The following is a 19,573-nucleotide window of genomic DNA, read 5'->3' as shown; positions in this document are numbered from 1 at the left end:
TCACCCGAAGGATCTCTCTACAGATGTATGCAATCCAGTCTTCCTTCAGGGAATTTCCTTTTGTGTTTTTCACTAAGTCGGTAATGGATCCTGCACCACAAAACTCCATTACAAGCTATTGGGGGGAAAAAAAGTTTTAGAAAAATTACAGCAACTGACTTCAATTGTGTCAATTAAGATCTTATTTCAATCTCATAGCTCCATCATAACAATTGTTAACCACACAACGCAAACCATTAAAAAGTACTATATTCCACTTTATTTCAAATAGGAATGACTTTATACAAACTCTCCACAAAAAAAATTACTTGACAACAGGTAATGAAATTCACAGGTAAAATTCAGAAATAAAAATTTCATATGCATCAATATTATTTTGACCAAAAGTAATTATAAAAAGATCAACTTAAAGTTAAAAGAAAAATGTCTGTTGACTTTTGAAGAGAATATTATGTCTATGCCATTAGGAATGGATCTATTTTGATACCACAGCATATGGTGTAGCATATGGGGAAAGGCTTCGAATGAATAGAGCTCACATGGCAATTGATAATGAATTAGTCTACACTACTTTCTTCCTCAGATGTTTCATGATTATAGCTCTCAATTCATGTACTATATAATTTAACTAAATGCAGAAATAGACACACCTGTAATCATTTTTATAACTAAACGCCAGTTTGATTTATTGGTGGCAATCTTGTCTTAACTGAGAAGACATTTGCCAAGGTTGACTGTGGGACTTGCTCACATAATCTAACATACAAACAAAGGAGCTAGAGTAAGCCACTCAACCCATCGCGGCTGCTATAATTGTAACCTCAATGCCACATTTCTGTTTATCTAAGGCACTCTGCTTCTTGTGAAACAAGAATCTATTTATCTCCCTGAAGAAACATTCACTTTCCGGGATGATGTTCTACCAGCTATCCAGCAAAGAACTGGGTTCACTGTTGTCACGGTCACCATACAATCATGCTCAGGACCCCTCTGTTAAAATATGTACAGTCGGCCCTCCTTATCCGCAAGGGTTTGGTTCCAGGCCCCCCCACGGATACCAAAATTCACAGATGCTCAAGTCCCTTATTTAACATTTATCAGTGCGGTGGTCTTTAGGACCCACTGGAACCCCAGACTTTATTTAACATGCCTCCATGCGGTGGACATTAGGACCTGGTGGTGCAGCTCTGAATCCCCCTGTTTCCATCCAAGGGGTCAGTGTGGACATGGTAGAGGATTACAAATACCTGGGGATACGAATTGACAATAAACTGGACTGGTCAAAGAACACTGAGGCTGTCTACAAGAAGGGTCAGAGCCATCTCTATTTCCTGAGGAGACTGAGGTCCTTTAACATTTGCCGGACAATGCTGAGGATATTCTACGAGTCTGTGGTGGCCAGTGCTATCATGTTTGCTGTTGTGTGCTGAGGCAGCAGGCTGAGGGTAGCAGACACCAACAGAATCAACAAACACATTTGTAAGGCCAGTGATGTTGTGGGGGTGGAACTGGACTCTCTGACGGTGGTGTCTGAAAAGTGGATGCTGTCCAAGTTGCATGCCATCTTGGACAATGACTCCCATCCACTCCATAATGTACTGGTTAGGCACAGGAGTACATTCAGCCAGAGACTCATTCCACCAAGATGCAACACTGAGTGTTATAGGAAGTCATTCCTGCTTGTGGCCATCAAGCTTTACAACTCCTCCCTTGGAGTGTCAGACATCCTGTGCCAATAGGCTGGTCCTGGACTTATTTCCACTTGGCATAATTTACTTCTTATTATATAATTATTTATGGTTTTATATTGCTATATTTCTACAATATTCTTGGTTGGTGCGACTGTAACGAAACCCAATTTCCCTCAGGATCAATAAAAGTATGTCTGTCTGTCTGTTTCTGCTCATGAAAATAAACACGATCACGATTGAAAATAAGGTGGAAGTAATAAAGCAATCGGAAAGAGGTGAAACACCATCGGTCACTGGAAAAGCGTTAGGCTACAGTCGGTCAACGAACGGAACAATTTTAATGGAGAATGTGAAAGGCCCTGCCTCGATGAAAGCTATAATTATTACTAAGCAACGCAGTGGTTTAATTATTGAAATATGTATGTTTCTTGTGTTTTATATGCATAGAAAGGTAAAATATATACTATATACTAAGAAAAACATTTGACTGACGCTAAATAATACCGGATGTACCTGTTCCGACTTCAAATCTGACTTAAAGATGGACTCAGGAATGGAACTCATTCATAACCGGGGGACTGCCTGTACTCTTAAGTCATTTCTAGATTATTTATAATACCTAATTCAACATAAATGCTATGTAAATAGTTGTTATACTGTATTGTTTAAGGAATAATGACAAGAAAAAATAGTCTGTACATTCTCAAGCAACGAGTGCTGGAGAGAGAACTTCTGGGTTTTCCCGATCCGCGGTTGGTTGAATCCGCACATGCGGAATCCACAGATGAGGAGAGTCGACTGTATATATAAAAAAATCTTCTAACACTTAAAAATATTAAGTGTTATCAAAATGCATGGTTATTTCTTCACCCAAACCCACATAGAAAATTAACTTGCTCCACTATTGCTTATGCAGATTTGAATGAAGATATATATTTAAATGAAATGCCTTTGCCTGGAACGACATCACAATGCTGTAAATAAATTTCCTCAATAAAATCCTAAGAACATTATTTATAGCCACTTATTTGGAAAAACTCTGAAAGAACGAAAACAAATTGAGAAAATAGGTAGGATTTCCTTTGTTTATTTGAGACAATGCCACTCAATTGGGGCAGAAGACAGTCAGCCACGAGCATTTGTGTGGCTGTTAGATACTAATCTGTGCCTCAAGTGGACAACTGCATGTGCAATTGTTACGTTATCCATTTGGGCCGATGATGCCAATTCAGAAAGCAGTGATCTTTGATCGCTAGTGACAAAAAGATTTGTCACGAGCAGAAAAAGTGATCCTACTGGACCAAATTAAAAGTCATCTGCTTAACACCACACATCATCAGCTGGCAGAGATCTACAATTACATGCTTGATACATCAGCAAGATAAACCATGAGAAGAATGGGCATTACGCGAGGGATAACAGGGAACATCCCAAAAATGAAAGGAGTGAAGTTAAGTATCCAGATGTTGAAGAGGCCCTCGGTCATCTCCACTGTAATTGTACAAGGTGTACATGTCAGTGGGCCAATGTTAAAAAAGTTAGGAGCAAGCTGAAAAGCCGGGGCACAGATTTTAAAGCACAGGTTGTCTCAATGGAAATACAGGTTCCACATTAAATTCAAGTAAACACATGGCGAGAAAGGTAATGCAGAGGCAAGCAAGTCTAGAAAACTCCGCAACTTGCTTCAACAACTTTGTGCAGATGTTATCCATGATGCTGATGAAACAGCCCAAGCCAGACTGTTCTCTTTGCTACAAACATGCAGCACTATCAGGTTTAAAGAAAACAATGTTTCATATAACTGTGTTGTGTTGTTCAAATATGTCATGAACAAAAATGTCCATTCGCTCGAATGAATGACTGGATCAACATTGGCCAGAATTTATATCAGAATTAGGTTTACTATCACTGACTTTCATGTCAAGAAATTTGTTGTTCTGCAGCACAGTGCAAAGACAGAAGTTACTACAACTTACAAAATAAATAATGCAAAATGAGCAACAAAGTGGCATTCTTGACTTGTGCAGAAATTTGATGGTGGAGGGGAAGAAGCTGTTCCTAAATTGTTGAGTTGGGGTCTTCAGGATCCTACACTCCCTCTCTGACGGCAGTAACAAGAAGAGAGCACCTTGATCTTGCCGATTCTGAATGTGAGGTTGTTGTAGCAAGATATTAACTGGTAGATGCAGACATCTATAAAAATTGTACATCTTACTGGTGACAGGATATCTTGAACTTAGTATTTCAGCTATATTTGTGCAGTGAGAAATAAATATTTCCCAATCCACGTAATAGAGCGGAACTTAATTTTGTGTCAGTAAAGTAGAGGCACGGTTTCTAGGCACAAGGTCAGCACAACACTTTGTAGCACAGGTGATCCGGGCTCAATTCCCGCCTGATGGGTTTCCTCCCGGTGCTTCGGTTTCCTCCCACAGTCCAAAGATATACCGGCTGGTAGGTTAATCAGTCATTATAAACTGTCTCATGATCAGGCCAGGATTAAATCAGGGATTGCTGGGCAGCACGGCTTCAAAGGCCAGAAGAGCCTACTCCACACTGTATCTCAAAAAATAAATAAGCTTTGTAAATTAAAGTATTACCTTCTAAACACTTTACCATTATCTTACTAAGCTTCTATTGTCCCTCTATGAAAGATAAACAAAACATAGAACAGTACAGCACAAAACAAGCCCTTTGGCCTGAGATGTTGTGCCAACCTTTTAACCTACTCCCAAGGTCAATTTAATACTATCCTCCCACATAGACCATTTTTCTTTCATCCACATGCCCATCTAAGGGTCCCTAGTGTACCAGCCTCTACCATCACCCCGGCAGTTCTTCTGCACAGCCACCACACTAATTAAAAACCTACCCCTCACATCTCCCCTATACTTTCCCTCCAATCACCTCTTCTCATATTAACCATTTCTATCCTGGGGAAAAGGAGCTGTCAGCTCACCCTAGTTGTGACTCTTATCTAATACACCACCAAGTTACCTGCCATCCTCCTTCGCTCCAGAAAGAAATGCTCTATTTTGCTCAACCTTTCCTCATAAGGCATGCTCTCTAATCCAGGTATCACACTAGTAAATCATCTCTGCACCCTTTCTAAAGCTTTCACGTCCTTCCAATAATGAGGCAACCAGGATTGAACAAAACACTCCAAGAGTGGTCTAACCAGAGTCTTATAGAGCTGCACATTACCTCGTGGCTCGTTAACTCAGTCCCCAAACTAACAGACCATAACCGATCAACTCGCATGCCAACTTTGAGAGATTCCAAGATCCCTCTGTTCCACCACACTTCAAAAAATCCTGCCATTACCCCTGTATTCTGCCTTTAAGTTCCACCTACCAAATGTATTACTTCACATCTTTCCAGATTGAACTCCATCTATCACTTCTCAGCCCAGTTCTGCACGCTATCATGTCCCATTGTGTCCTACAACAATATTCTACTCAAACCACAGCAGCACCAACATTTCTGTCATCTGCAAAATTATTAACCCACTCTTCCACTTTCCCATCCAAAACAAAAATCATGAAGAGCAGGGGTCCAAAACAGATCCCTGAAGAACACCACCGGTCACTGACCTCAAGGCAGAATATACTCTATCTCGTACCTTCCTGTCTTATGTGGGCAAGCCAATTCAGAATTCACGTGGCCAAGCTTCCCTGGATCCATGCCTCCCGACTTTCTGAATGAGCCTACGATGGGGCACAGTAATATTTCCTCAAAGAATTCAATCAGGCTTATAAGGCACAACCTGCCCCTCGCAAAGCCATGCTAACGATCCCTAATCAGACTATGCTTCTCCAAATGCTCAAAGAATCGGTCTCTAAGAACCTCTGATTGTTACCACAAATGCAAGACTCTCTGGTCTATAATTCCCAGGTTTATCCCAATTACCTTCCTTAAATGAAGGAATATTTGCCAACCTCCAATCTTCTGAAACTACTCCTGTGGCTGGTGAGGATGCAAAGATTCTTGCCAAAGGCACAGCAATCTCTTCCCTTGCTTGCTGTAATAATTTGGGGTACATCCTTTCTGGTTGCAGGGACTCGTTTATGAAAAGTTCCAGCACATTCTTTTTCATTATATCAAGATGTTCTAGCATATTAGCCTGGTCCGCACTGAGCTCACATTGGTCCAAGTCCCTTTCACAGGTGAATACTGAAGGACATGCCGACTTACTCTGACTCCAGGCATATGTTTCCTTTTTATCCCTGATTAATCCCACCTTCAATCATGAATGTGTAGAGCCCCTTTGGGTTTTCCTTAATCATACTCACCTAAGCTTTCTCATGCACCTTCTAGCTCTCCTAAGTCCCTTCTTAAGCTTCTTCCTGGCTGCCTCCTAAATCTCAAGAGTCCGGTCTGTCCCTTACTTCCTAAACCTTAAGTATCTTATCTTTCTTCCCCTCAACTGGAGGTGAAGGTAACCAGAAAAAAAAACATGGTCTCTTTGGGGGGCCTTTGCTATTGCTTGCATGGTGGGTGGTGCGGTTGAAGGGGGGGGCAAATCAGTGCTTTTGCTGAAGCAAATGGGGAGGGGGAAGTGGGGGAAGGTTGATGCTTTTGCTGCTGTTGTGTAAGGGATGGGAAGGAGGAGCTTTGGGGCTCCAACATCTGTCATTTATTGGGGTTTTTTCTATTTCAGGGATGTCTGGGAAGAGTAAGAATTTCAGGATGTATACTGTATATATTCTCTGATATTAAATTGAACCATTGAACCTTAATATTCTGAGCAAATTGAATACTTACAGCAAATATCAGTATGTTAAAAACTATTATTACTTTATTTACAAAATAATACAAATAATACAATTTTCTACAAATTTTTGTAGAAAATTCAATAACCAGCCAGCTACTGCATACTTCAAAGCAATTCATTCTGTATTAAAACGCACGGTCCTTGCACACAATGTAAAATATATTTTTCTTACCCAGAGTTGATCATCATGTCCTGGAGGACTCTTCTTTATAAAAGCACCATAGTAGGTTGCGATATTTCTGTGGTGAGAATATTTTTTCAACATATTGATTTCCAGTTTGATTTCTTCCTCTTCATCCTACAAGAGAAAAGGCACATTTATATAAAACTATGAAAAATTAAATACTTTGACAGCATTTTAAAATTAGCTTAATTACATTGTGAAGTATTTCAATTTACCAGAAAACAGTAAATTGCCAAGCTACCCTTGGATTTTGCTTCACATTTTGGAGCAAAAACATCAGCGCAAATCCCTTGCATCACAAGTCCATTTGGAACTTCAATAGTTCCACTCAAACACTAAAGTTGCTTATTAAAGTAAGCCTATATTACACATGATCTCTATACTCAAAATAATCTTGATTATGCTTTTGTAAGCTGTAGTGATATAGCAATGTCAGTTGTTACAACTCTTCAAAAACATTCTGCCATAATATTGCCAAATGTTATAATTATTTACAAACTTATACTTTACTTTATTGTCACCAAACAATTGATATCAGAGCGTACAATCATCACAGTGATATTTGATTCTGCGCTTTGCGGAAAAAAACAGTGGAAAACTAGAAAAACAGGTCAGAATATTTTGCTGGATTGCAAAACTAAAAGACAGTATAGTGGATTCCAGTTAATTGCAACACATTGGAACCAGTACATTTTGGCCCAATTAAGCGGTTGCAGCAATTAGCCAGTTTCATGGTAATAGTTATTAAAAAGTCTAACAAAGACAAAGTTGCATTTAATTGAGTAAAAAATTATGAATTTAAATGTAATACAGAACAAACTAGAAACACTACCAATACTATTACGACATTATATAACTGTTTGTATGGCACGTGGCCAAGTGGATAAGGCGTCGGTCTAGTGATCTGAAGGTCGCTAGTTCAAGCCTCCACTGAGGCAGCATGTTGTGTCCTTGAGCAAGGCACTTAACCACACATTGCTCTGTGACGACACTGGTGCCAACCTGTATGGGTCCTAATACCCTTCCCTTGGACAACGTCAGTGGCGTGGAGAGGGGAGACTTGCAGCATGGGCAACTGCAGGTCTTCCATGCAACCCTACCCAGGCCTCAGTCATCATCGAAAATCAACAGACAGCCGAAGAGAGATATAACTGTTTTAGTTCCTAATAGTTATCGATGGCGAATTATGCCACCATGTTCTTTTGGTTGACTGTAGATGAACTAAATCAGCAGAAATCTAGTGCAGATAATGAACTGCCATCATACAATCTTTGATCTTCAATGGCAGATGCAATCTCCATGGCTCTTCACAAGACTTTAGACCATCTAGACAACACAAACAACTACGTCAGGATGCTGTTCATTGACTATAGCTCAGCATTTAATATCATCATTCCCACAATCCTGATTGAGAAGTTGCATAACCTGGGTCTCCGTACCTCCCTCTGTAATTGGATCCTCGACTTCCTAACCGGAATACCACAATCCGTGCAGATTGGTGATAACATATCCTGCTCACTGATGATCAACACCAGTGACCTCAGGGGTGTGTGCTTAGCCCACCGCTCTACTCTCTATATACACGATTGTGTGGCTAGGCATTGCTCAAATACCATCTACAAACTTGCTGACGATAGAACCATTGTTGGTAGAATCTCAGGTGGTGACGAGAGGATGTACAGGAGTGAGATATGCCAACCAGTGGAGTGGTGCCGCAGCAACAACCTGGCACTCAACATCAGCAAAACAAAAGAGCTGATTGTGGACTTCAGGAAGGGTAAGACGAAGGAACTCATACCAATCTTCATAGAGGGATCAGAAGTGGAGAGAGTGAGCAGCTTCAACTTCCTGGGTGTCAAGATCTCTGAGGATCTAACCTGGTCCCAACATATTGATTTAGTCATAAAGAAGGCAAGACAGTGGTTATACTTTATTAGGAATTAGAAGCAATTTGGCATGTCAACAAATATACTCAAAAACTTCTATGGTTGTACCACGGAGAGCATTCTGACAGGCGGCATCACTGTCTGGTATGGAGGGGCTACTGCACAGGACTGAAAGAAGCTGCAGAAGGTTGTAAATCTAGTCAGCTCCATCTTGGGCACTAGCCTACAAAGTCCCCTGGACATCTTTAAGGAAGTGGTGTCTCAGAAAGGCAGCATCCATTATTAAGGTCCTCCAAAACCAAGGGCATGCCCTTTTCTCACTGGTGGCCATCAGGTAGGAGGTACAGAAGCCTGAAGGCACACACTCAGTGATTCAGGAACAGCTTCTTCCCCTCTGTCATCTGATTCCTAAATGGACTTTGAAGCTTTGGACACTACCACACTTTTTTTTTTAAATATACAGTATTTCTGTTTTTGCCCTTTTTTATTAATCCATTCAATATACGTAATTGATTTACTTGTTTATTTATTATATTTTATTATTCTTTTTCTCTCTCTGCTAGATTATGTATTGCATTGAACTGCTGCTGCTAAGTTAACAAATTTCACGTCACATGCCATTGATAATAAACCTGATTCTGATTCCAAATCTTCATTTTCATTGTATACTGCACAGTAATTGTTGACAGCTTAAAATTCTTTGTAGTTTCTAACTTACTAACTTGAAGTAGTGAAATTGTCCTGCTGTTTATTTCTCACCAAATATCAGAGATAAAAATTGCTGCTTTTTGAACATAAACACACGCTATTTAAAAACTATTCACTGCAGTTTTGCACTGTAAGCATGGTGTAGTTTACAATGCCCACACGTCCATGCTAGTTAGAAACTGTTCAGCAACAGTCTCCTGCCCCAATTCCAGGGGAAAGAGAGTTCAATCCTGCTGCAGTTTTAAATCAAGAAGCCGCATTTAAGCAAAGCACCTCCAGAATAAGAAATAAAGTAGCTATAGTTTACTTTCCTGACTCTGGACAAATCCGTTGCCAAAATGGAATTTTTGATGGCATAGGATGAACATTATCCTGATGGTAATGATAAGTCCATGCTATCTAATAAAGATAGCGGTTGGGAGATACATGTAGCTGTCCTGGTCCACTGCTGGAGTTTTGCCAGGTGCACAGATTTCTCATCTACTGCAACAAGAAAGGTGTTCTCAATGGTGTGGGACAAAGGGCAGCCTATGTCATGATTAGAACAGACCAGCAGTGGGCCAGGAGACAAGAACCTAATAATGCTTTTAAAAAAAAGACACCTTTAATTTATATCCTCTCGGCCCACTGCAGGTCTGCTCATATTCTGACATTAGCTGACCTTACTTTGTCAAAAGATATTTCACCACTCAATGCCTTAAGAACAGTGGCTGGCAAGCAAGCTCTGCCCACTTAACTTTGTAAGATACAAACTGCTACTTAAAAAACAAGATTACATGTTAGGCATTTATTCAACCCCTCCCTCGTTTTAGGTGTGAATAATAAGCACCAAAGCCTAATGGAAGTCTTTTCACCTGGTCAAAAGGGTGCACAAAATATGCATCATATTTTCAGCATTGAATTGGTCAATTTTTGGTTTAAAAAAGGCATTCAGCAACTGCAAGTTGTCACCCTTCAGTGTACACAATATTGGAGCTATGGCTGTATTGCATCTGATCTTCTGTCAACATACAAGCACACACAACCTACAAGAGGGAGACCTTGGGATCTTTGCTCCGTCCTCCAAGGAGTGAGAAGTTTCAGCTGTGAAGGAGAAAATTGGTGATAACCAAATTTACAAAAGAGCACGTATGCGACCTTTGTAGGATCAGTAAAACAATCCTGAAGCCACCAAACCTTTGTCAGTAATTTTCCTTATTAGTTTAGTCTTTTGGAATATTCCTTTCAAATCATGATCAATTTTCTTTTCAAAATAATTTGCAGTCAGCTTCATTTACAGGAGAAAAAAGTAACATCATTTACACTGCGATTTGCCCCTTGATTCCTTTTGCAAATATCCTAACATTAACTTCTGGGAACTATCTCCCAAAAGATGTGCACACACTACATTAGAATACTTTCCTCTTCTAAGCTTCTAACTTTTAAGATTTGTCACATTCAATCTTCACAGCTTAACTGAAAAAAACAGCTTCTCAAGTCACTCTCCAAAACTGTAACTCATCATCCTCATTAACATTTAATCAGTCTTGTAATGAAGTACCAATACAAATAGCACTATAACCTGCGCTTGATTAAGGTTCAGTACATTTTACATTTGCATTCTATTATTAAGTCACAAAGAATTAATTTCCTATTTAATGCTCCTATACTAATCACTTTGCCACCAACAATGACTCATCTGTAAATCAATGAACTTCAGCTTATCCACTTCATCTGAAACTCTTGCTTTATAAACTGCACAGAACCCCCTCTTACAGAAGGCATCTGGGTATAATCTCCATTTACTCATGTTACGTGATGAATTGCTCCATTGCACAGACCCCTACGGTCTCGGCTAAAGACAAAAAATTAGATTGGAGGCAGATTGAGCTTTTGCAATATTTGTAATTTTCAATCTGGAGAAGTGTCAGCAGAAAACAACCCTAATGGGAAAGCGGTGGGGAGGATACATGACAGGAGCAGTTCTTCTTGGCGGAGGGGGGTGTTGAGGTGAAAAAATAAAAAATGCAAATCAGCAAAGATTATACCAGAGAAAAAGGGAAGCCCAAAACAAATAGCACTTGTATACAGCTTGGTCACACAGCACCTGACCGTTAAGGTAGTGGCACTGGGTAGAACCATTTGCAGACAGTCTTAATGATAAGTATTAATGATACAAGTAAGTGACAGTGTATTCAAAGTTTTCATCTTTCTAAATGATATTTCATCATATTCTAGGCAATTCCTATTTATAGGGGAGCATGTAGTACTGTCTCAAGGGAGTGTGTGGGTTTTCTCCAGGCACTGTACTTCAGTTACTTCCCACGTCCAAAGATGAGGGCTGGTGATTAACTGACCACTGCAAGGTGCGCCTGTATTGATAAGAAGATGAATCAGGGGGCAGTTGATGAGAATGTTAGGGAGAATAGAAGTCGGATTAAAGGATTAGTGCAAATATGTGGCTGATGGTCAGCACGGACACACTGAGGAGGAAAACTGGCACAAATTCCTGCTGCCCGCGGAATTGCCGAAGTACACCAACGCCATTTTTCCACATTGAGCACGCCTACATGAAACATTGCCATAGAAAAGCAGCACGCTTCAAAGACCCTCACCACTCACATCAGGCTCTTATCATGCTGCTGTCACCATGTAGAAGGTACAGGTGCATCAGGACTCACACCACCAGGCTCAAGAACAGTTACTACCCCTCAACCATCAGGTGTTTGAACAAAAGGGGATAGCTACACTCATTTATGACTCTTTTAAGGACTGTTATATTGTTATTTCATTCTCATTTATTGCTATTTATTTAGATTTCCATTTGTAAAGTTTGTTTAGAGGTTATGGTTCCTGATGTTTACAGTTAAGTATGCCCGCAGAAAAAGATCCCCAATGTTGTACGTGGTGACATGTACGTACTCTGATAATAAATTTTACTTTGATCTTTGAAGTGAAGGACCAGTCTTTTTGCTGTATGACAATGGCCATTTCCAATAGAATTTATACAGAAACAGAACAACAAAGCTTATGTATTTTGCAAAAAAATACAACATGAAAACAGGCCCTTCTGCCAAATACATCCACACACACATTAATATTTTGCCCGTGTTTGACCCACATTTCTCCAAACACCTCCCATCCACATACCCACTTCAATTTTTGTGTGAAAATGTCGCAGATGCCTTAAATCTTTCGCCTCTCACCAAAATACCTATGCGCTCGAGTTTGTAGTTGCCCTTCCTTGGGGAAAATGACTGTGCATCCACCCTATAAAAACCCCTCATGACTTTTTATGCACCCCTGGAAAGTCATCCCACAATTTCCAGCATTCCAAGGAATGAAGACCCAGTCCAATCACTCCCTGTAAGTCATTTGCTTGAGTCCTGGCAGCAACCTCATCAATCTTCTCTTACTCTTCTCAATTTAAAAATGCCTTTCTTACAACAGCGGGGCCCAAAACTGTACACAATATGCAAGTGTAGTCTCACTAACATCTTGTACGTCTATAACATAATGTCACAACCCTGGAATGAAGGCCAGTGTTGAACTTTACCTAGCTGTGACACCACTTTCAGCAAATTAGTTACATGTACTCTTCAGCAGTCCCCGAGTGCCCAACATTTTAAAGTTTTACCCTGTTTTAACTTCTCAAATGCAAAACTAACACATTTAAATTGAAAGCTATTTGCCAATCCTCAGTCCAGTTACCAAGTGATAAAGATCCCCTTGCAATTTTGACAACACTTTTTCTATCTATAATACAACCTATTTTAGTATGAGCCGCAAACTTACTAACCATGCCACGTACATTCATACAAACATCATTTACATAAATAACAAAGGTACCAGCACAAACCCCAGTGGCACACCACTAGTCACAAGCCTAATGTTTCCTTTGTGCTTTCTGTAAAAATCTGCGATAAAAGGATAGATGATTTATGTTCTTCTAAGCTGCAAATGCCAACAATGCACACATTACAGGATAATGGGCCTAATTCCAACACTCTAATGTTAATTTGTTAAACAGGGATGTTAATAAATTAATTTACCAATTCATTATTCAGCTGTTCAAAATGGTACAGAATGATTTTGTATAGAGAGTGAGAGAGCAAGAAGTGAGCACATTAGCTTTTGTACTCCAGCATACTACTAACACAACCCTTTTGTTTTCATCTCAATTGAGAGATTGTGTGTGTTTCACCAGATGGCATTGGAGGTTGATGCCCCAATGGTAATAACACTTACAATGATAATACTAACTCAAATACAGCAAAAGAATCCAGGTTAAAAATTTGTGCAAGCTACTCCTTTCCCATTAATTTACTGTCCTGGATCAAGTTCCCCAGTTAATGTGCTTTCTTTAAGCTTTACTGGGAAGCTTCTGCCACAACCTTGTGGGATTGATGTCATCAGGATACTTGCAATCTTATGTTAATAGTGCCACCTACAGGTTCAATGCCTCTGCGTTCTCAAAACCAAAGGTGTAGTTCATGTTCCAGTGCTCCTGCAACACTTTCTCAACTGCAATGGTATTACTTTCTGCAGCCATGCTGAGCTCACCAACTTCCACGTGCCCTCAAATTTACTCGGTCCATCTGACGAATCTCTCCACTTTCTCAATTTCTCTCTATCTATCTCTGGAGAATGACATTTTATAATAGGGATTCCTTTCTACCACCATCAATGCTGGCCTCACCTACATCATTTCCATTTCCACACACCTACCCTCAACGAATCCTTCTAGCATCGTAACAAGGTTTCCCTTGTACTTATCTACCACCACATGAGCCTCCATTTCCAGGATATCATTTCCCACAACTTCCACCATTTCCAACACCATGCTACCATCTTTCCTTTGCTCCGCTTTCCATAGAGACCATTCTCTACATGACTCCCTTGTCCACTTGTCCCTCCACACTGATTTTGCTCCTGCAAAGCTGGAAAAGCACTACACCTGCCCCTAGACCACCTCCATCACTTCTACTCAGAGCCCTAAACAGTCCTTCTAGATGAGGCAATGCTTCACTTGCGAGTCTAACAGGGTCATCTATGGTATCCAGTGGCTTCAATGAGGTGGCCTCTACATTAGTGAGACCCAATGCAGATTAGGGAACTACTTTATAAAGCACTTTTACTATCTACCACAAAAGGCAGGATCTCCTAGTGGCCACCCATTTTATTTGATTTTCCATTCCTATACTGACATGTCTGTTCATGGCCACCTCTACTACCATGATGACGCTTAACTCAGACTGGAGGAGCAACATCTCATTCTATCTGGATAGCTTCTAATCTGATGGCCTGAACAGCCTCCCCTCTTCATTCTATTCCCCATTCTGGTTACCCTCTCACCCCTTCTCTTCTCCTCCCCAACTTCATGACCTGCCCACCTTCTCCCTCTGATTCCCCTCCTACATCTCCTTATTCACTAACCTCCCCTATTAGATTCCTCCTTCAGCCCTTTACCACCAATTACCTCCAAGTCTCTTACATTGGATCCCTTCTTCCCCCTCAGCTGATATCACCTGCCAGCTCTTACAGCTTCCACTCCCCCCCCCACCCCCCACAACCTTGCTACTGTAGCTTCTGCCCCCTTCCTTTCCAGTCCCATTAAAGGATCTCAGGCCAAAATCTCAACTGTTTATTTCTCTACATAGATGGTGCCCAACCTGTTGAGTGCTTCCAGCATTTTGTGTTGCTCCAGATTTCCAGCACCCATTACCTCTCTTTTCGTTTTGTGCGTCATCAAGGATACAGATAAGATAACAATAGACAGTGAAGTAGAAAATATTCCAAAACTGGAGGCACACTTCACGCAAAGGAAGGCAATTCCAGTTACTGGTGGTCAATCACCTAAGTCACTGGACATTTCTGCAGAAGTTACTCAAGAATACTCTCAGCTCATCTTCAGCTGTAACACTAGCCTTCCTCTATCCATTTTATAAAGGGTTAATCTTTGTGCTTGTTGAATGGTCAGACACTGTGGCCTTGAATGCACTCAAGTTCACTGCTGAAGTTTGCATTACACAATGAGAATACAACCAAGAGAACATGCAAGTTAGGTGAACACGGGGTGGGACTCGTGAAGAATGGTGACAAGTGATGATTAGTTCCGATTTGGTCATTTGAGCTGATACTATGTGGTGCTCTTACTGCAGCATTCCACATCAGTGGAAAGGGTATAACAGTTGAGGGATCAGAGGACTTGCAGGTAGTTTTTCAGGGCATCACCAATGGTCTGGTCATGAATAACTCCATGGATTGACAGAATGGAAGATGTGCTGCGGTGAAAGGGGTCCGAATATATCCAGAGAAGCATTTTAATATTTGCTCTTTTCTGTCCAAATGAAGGTTTTGGAGTTCCAAGTAGATAATTGGCAATTGTGTCCTTTTGCCTACCTGAGTGGACTAAAAACCTTTTGTTGTGAAGAAGTATTTTGGTGAAATCAGCAAAGGTTCTGGCAGTTGGAATAGAAAGTATAAATGTTTGCAAAAATGTTTTGAAGTAAGAGTAAAGAAGAAGACCACAACCCCAAGACCCCACCCACCTAGAATAATAGCTGGGCCGATAACTGTACGGGGTTTGGCAGCCTATCAATTTCCTGGTGGACTATGATGTGCCAATGGATTGGACGGACAAGCTATAACCCCAAAGGTTAAAGACGAGACACCATCTTGTGTCTGTACTAAAGGGGTTAGGTTTCCCTGGGTAAGAGAGGAAGCCAGCGAGGAGCTTTTGGGCTGGTAGCAACCACCAGAAAACAGCAACACAAGACAACATCTCAGAAAGAGAAGGAAATAGGAAATCTTAAACATGAGGTGTAAGAATTGAACCAGTGCCTCATGACCATGGTGGAGGCCGCTCAAATGTGGGCTGGGAAATGGAGGAAAAGAGTGTGAAGATCACCTGGCCAAGGTCCAGCAGCAGAAAATGTACCAAAGTGCTAATTGGCAACCAGACCAGTGAAGGCCCAGGCTCTTACTTTATAGGGTGATGACCTGGATACCTGGTTTGAAGATATTTTGTTTGTTGGTGATGATTGCAAGGAGAGAATGGAAAGTCGTCCTCCTCCCTACACGCTCCAGCTCTTGAAATCAGGACCAACTAGGTTCCCCAATATCGTGACACTTGGCAGTGTCTGACCAGCCGTCCACCCCCACCAAAAGTAGAGGTGGTGGAATTGGAAAAGGAGTCAGGGGAAGTGTGGGTACAACTACCCACCAGGCCACTGGAGAATAGGGAATAGTGTGCATGAACAGCCAAAGATTAACCAAAAAAAAAGCGACAGACTGTGTTCTTCCCTACACTGCAAAAATGGCCATTACATTGCTGCTGCTCCTCACCACATCAGTGATGGTGATCTCGACTAATACATTATGTCAGACAAACATGCTTATTGTCTGCACAAAGCGAACTGTAGGGTGTGCTCCCAGATTCCAACAGTCAAGCATGGAAGCACTGATCCCTCTCCCTCAATGACACTAAACACTGGATATGGAATGAATCTGTTATGAACTTGACAGGTAAGGCAGTTATTGGGACTGTAAGAGGGGTTCTGATTAAGGCAAGTGTCTATTTGTCAGGGAAAGACAAATAGCAATGTTAAGTGTAACACTGTGATCCAGGAATAATTGCCATTGTCGTTCTGATGGGGAATATCACGTGTACCTCTGTGCATCTTAATGGTACAGGTCAGTGCGGCACTATACCCTTTTGAGGCAGGTTTCTTTCCCACACTGAAAGGAATGTACTAGGTTTGTGGCTCCCAAACCTACCCTTAGCTCCCCACAAGCTGATCTGGCTGCTGATGTGTATCACAGTGATGATGCGGCCGACCACCTGATCCACAAATCAGAACATCACAAAAGAGGCATCACAGAGACCAATCAGTTCTGGAGGATAGCCTCCCCCCCCCCCCCCCCTTGACAGTGCCCAGTTATCACGGGAGGTCACCCTGATGGCCTCAGCCCAAAAGAATGGCATTGAATTAAATTCTGGCAAAGGAAGGAGGCACCTGTGCCATAATTGGCCAGGAGTCTAGTAGATAGATAGATAGATAGATACTTTATTCATCCCCATGGGGAAATTCAACTTTTTTTCCAATGTCCCATACACTTGTTGTAGCAAAACTAATTACATACAATACTTAACTCAGTAAAAAATATGATATGCATCTAAATCACTATCTCAAAAAGCATTAATAATAGCTTTTAAAAAGTTCTTAAGTCCTGGCGGTTGAATTGTAAAGCCTAATGGCATTGGGGAGTATTGACCTCTTCATCCTGTCTGAGGAGCATTGCATCGATAGTAACCTGTCGCTGAAACTGCTTCTCTGTCTCTGGATGGTGCTATGTAGAGGATGTTCAGAGTTATCCATAATTGACCGTAGCCTACTCAGCGCCCTTCGCTCAGCTACCAATGTTAAACTCTCCAGTACTTTGCCCACGACAGAGCCCGCCTTCCCATCTCCCTGGTACATCCCTGATAAGATAGAGAATATAACAATTTAGGCTGACCATAACCCACAGTCAGCAGATAAGATATGTAATGTAGGATATCAGTTCCATAACTATTATACTCCAGGAGGGAGTTTATGGCCCTTTGGAGCATCTGGAGGTTGGTGGACTATTGTAATGCACTGTGCTGTTACTATAGCCATTATGCTTTCTGCTTAATAGTTGCCAATTTGCTTATAATATGGTAGGGCATCCACAGGGGGTGAGGAAGAAGGGGTAGAATGCATTGTGCAGGGTTAATCTTTGTGCTTGTTGAATGTCAACTACCATGGACTTCAACGCCATAGAACTCACAGCACGAATTTGGATTACACTATGGGAATATAACTGTGGGAACACGGGTGGGACTCGTGAAGAATAGTGACAATTGATGATTAGTTCTGATTCTGTCATTTGAGCTGGTGCTATCTATTGGTCTGCTTACTACAGCATTCCCTATCAGTGGGGAAAGGGTGCAAAAGCAAAGTGGTTGGGTAGGCTTGGGAGAAGATTTTCGGGGCCTCACCAATGAGCTGTTCACAAATGGCACCACAGATCGACAGAACGGGATGTGTGCTACAGTGAGAGGCGCCCACATCTACTTAGAGAAGTATTTAATGCTGGTTCTGTTCTTGTCTAACAAAATTTTGTAGTTTAAGTAGATAATTGAAATTTTTACCTATCTGAGCCAGATCAGAGAAACTTTTGTTGTAACAAAACACTATCACAAAATCAAGAGAAACACTTATAAACAATTCCACATAGTTCAACTCCATTTGCAAAAATGTCAGCCAAATGAAGCATGCATTAAGAGCCAATGTTCAGGCATGGGCAGATAAGTGACAGCTAACATTCACACCACAAAAGCACAAAGCAATGACTACTGCTCACAAGAGGGAAAGTCCAACCATTCAGTGATAATAGCAGGTTAAGAGTCTTTCAGCTGCTACATGGGAGTGGTAATCACCATTGACCAGAACCTCAAATAGACCAGCCATATAAATACTATGGCTACAAGAGCAGGTCAGACTCTGCCCCAAAGCCTTTCCAGCAATTTGGAGGCACAAGACAGGAGCACGATGGAATGCTCTGCATGTGTGGCTGAATGCAACTCCAAATCTTCCAAGAAGCTATAACACTATCTTGAACAAATCAACCCACTTTTTTTTTTATTACAATCTATGCCCTATCCCAAGTATTAATTCCCTCAGGAAACAGCTCAATGGCTGCAGCACGTACCATGAACAAAACAGCGTGCAATTACTCATCCGGGCTCCCCAGGAACACCTCCCAAATATAGGAAATCTACCAAGAAGCAGAGATGGGAAGTAGGCTCATAGGAATATTACTTCCAAGTAGCACACAATTCTGACTTGGAAATATATTGTTAGATCTCTATTTTCATTACTTTAAAATCTTGAAACTCTGCCGAATGACATACCTTCACAAGAAGGACTATAGAAGCTCATAAAAGGCTCATCACTACTTTTAAGGGCAATCAGTAAAGGCAATAAATATTGCCTTCGCCAGAGATGCCCAAACTTCCTCCTCCTGAAGTCCACAATCAATTCTTCGGTCCTACTGACACTGAGTGCAAGGTTGCTGCTGCATCACTGCTCAACCAGCTGATCTATCTCCCTCCTGTATGATTCCTTGCCACCATCAGAAATTGTCAAAAAATAGCTGTGTCATCAGCAAATTTATAGATGGCATTTGAGCTGTGCCCAACCCAACGATTGTGAATGTAGAGAGTAGAGCAGTGGGCTAAGCAATCATCCTTGAGGTGCAGTGTTCACTGTCAGACAGAAGATGTTATTTTTGATCCACACATACTGTGGTCTCCCACTGAGGA

General features: G+C 41.2%; 1 protein-coding gene across 1 annotated transcript in view; it reads right to left on the bottom strand.

The window, feature by feature from the left end:
* Positions 1–19,573, bottom strand: part of LOC140726733 (mitogen-activated protein kinase kinase kinase kinase 4-like) — a 265,104-nt gene that overhangs the window by 86,022 nt on the left and 159,509 nt on the right. Inside the window, exons 4-5 of the mRNA XM_073043505.1 lie at positions 6,638–6,763; positions 5–115 (exon numbers count right to left, since the gene is read on the bottom strand). Coding sequence (XP_072899606.1) covers positions 5–115; positions 6,638–6,763 — 237 coding nt within the window. The remainder of the gene's footprint in view (positions 1–4; positions 116–6,637; positions 6,764–19,573) is intronic.

This window comes from Hemitrygon akajei, chromosome 4, assembly GCF_048418815.1.
Source record: "Hemitrygon akajei chromosome 4, sHemAka1.3, whole genome shotgun sequence".
Taxonomy (NCBI): domain Eukaryota; kingdom Metazoa; phylum Chordata; class Chondrichthyes; order Myliobatiformes; family Dasyatidae; genus Hemitrygon; species Hemitrygon akajei.
Note: the sequence above shows the minus strand (reverse complement) of the source record. Positions and strands in the feature narration are given on the sequence as shown.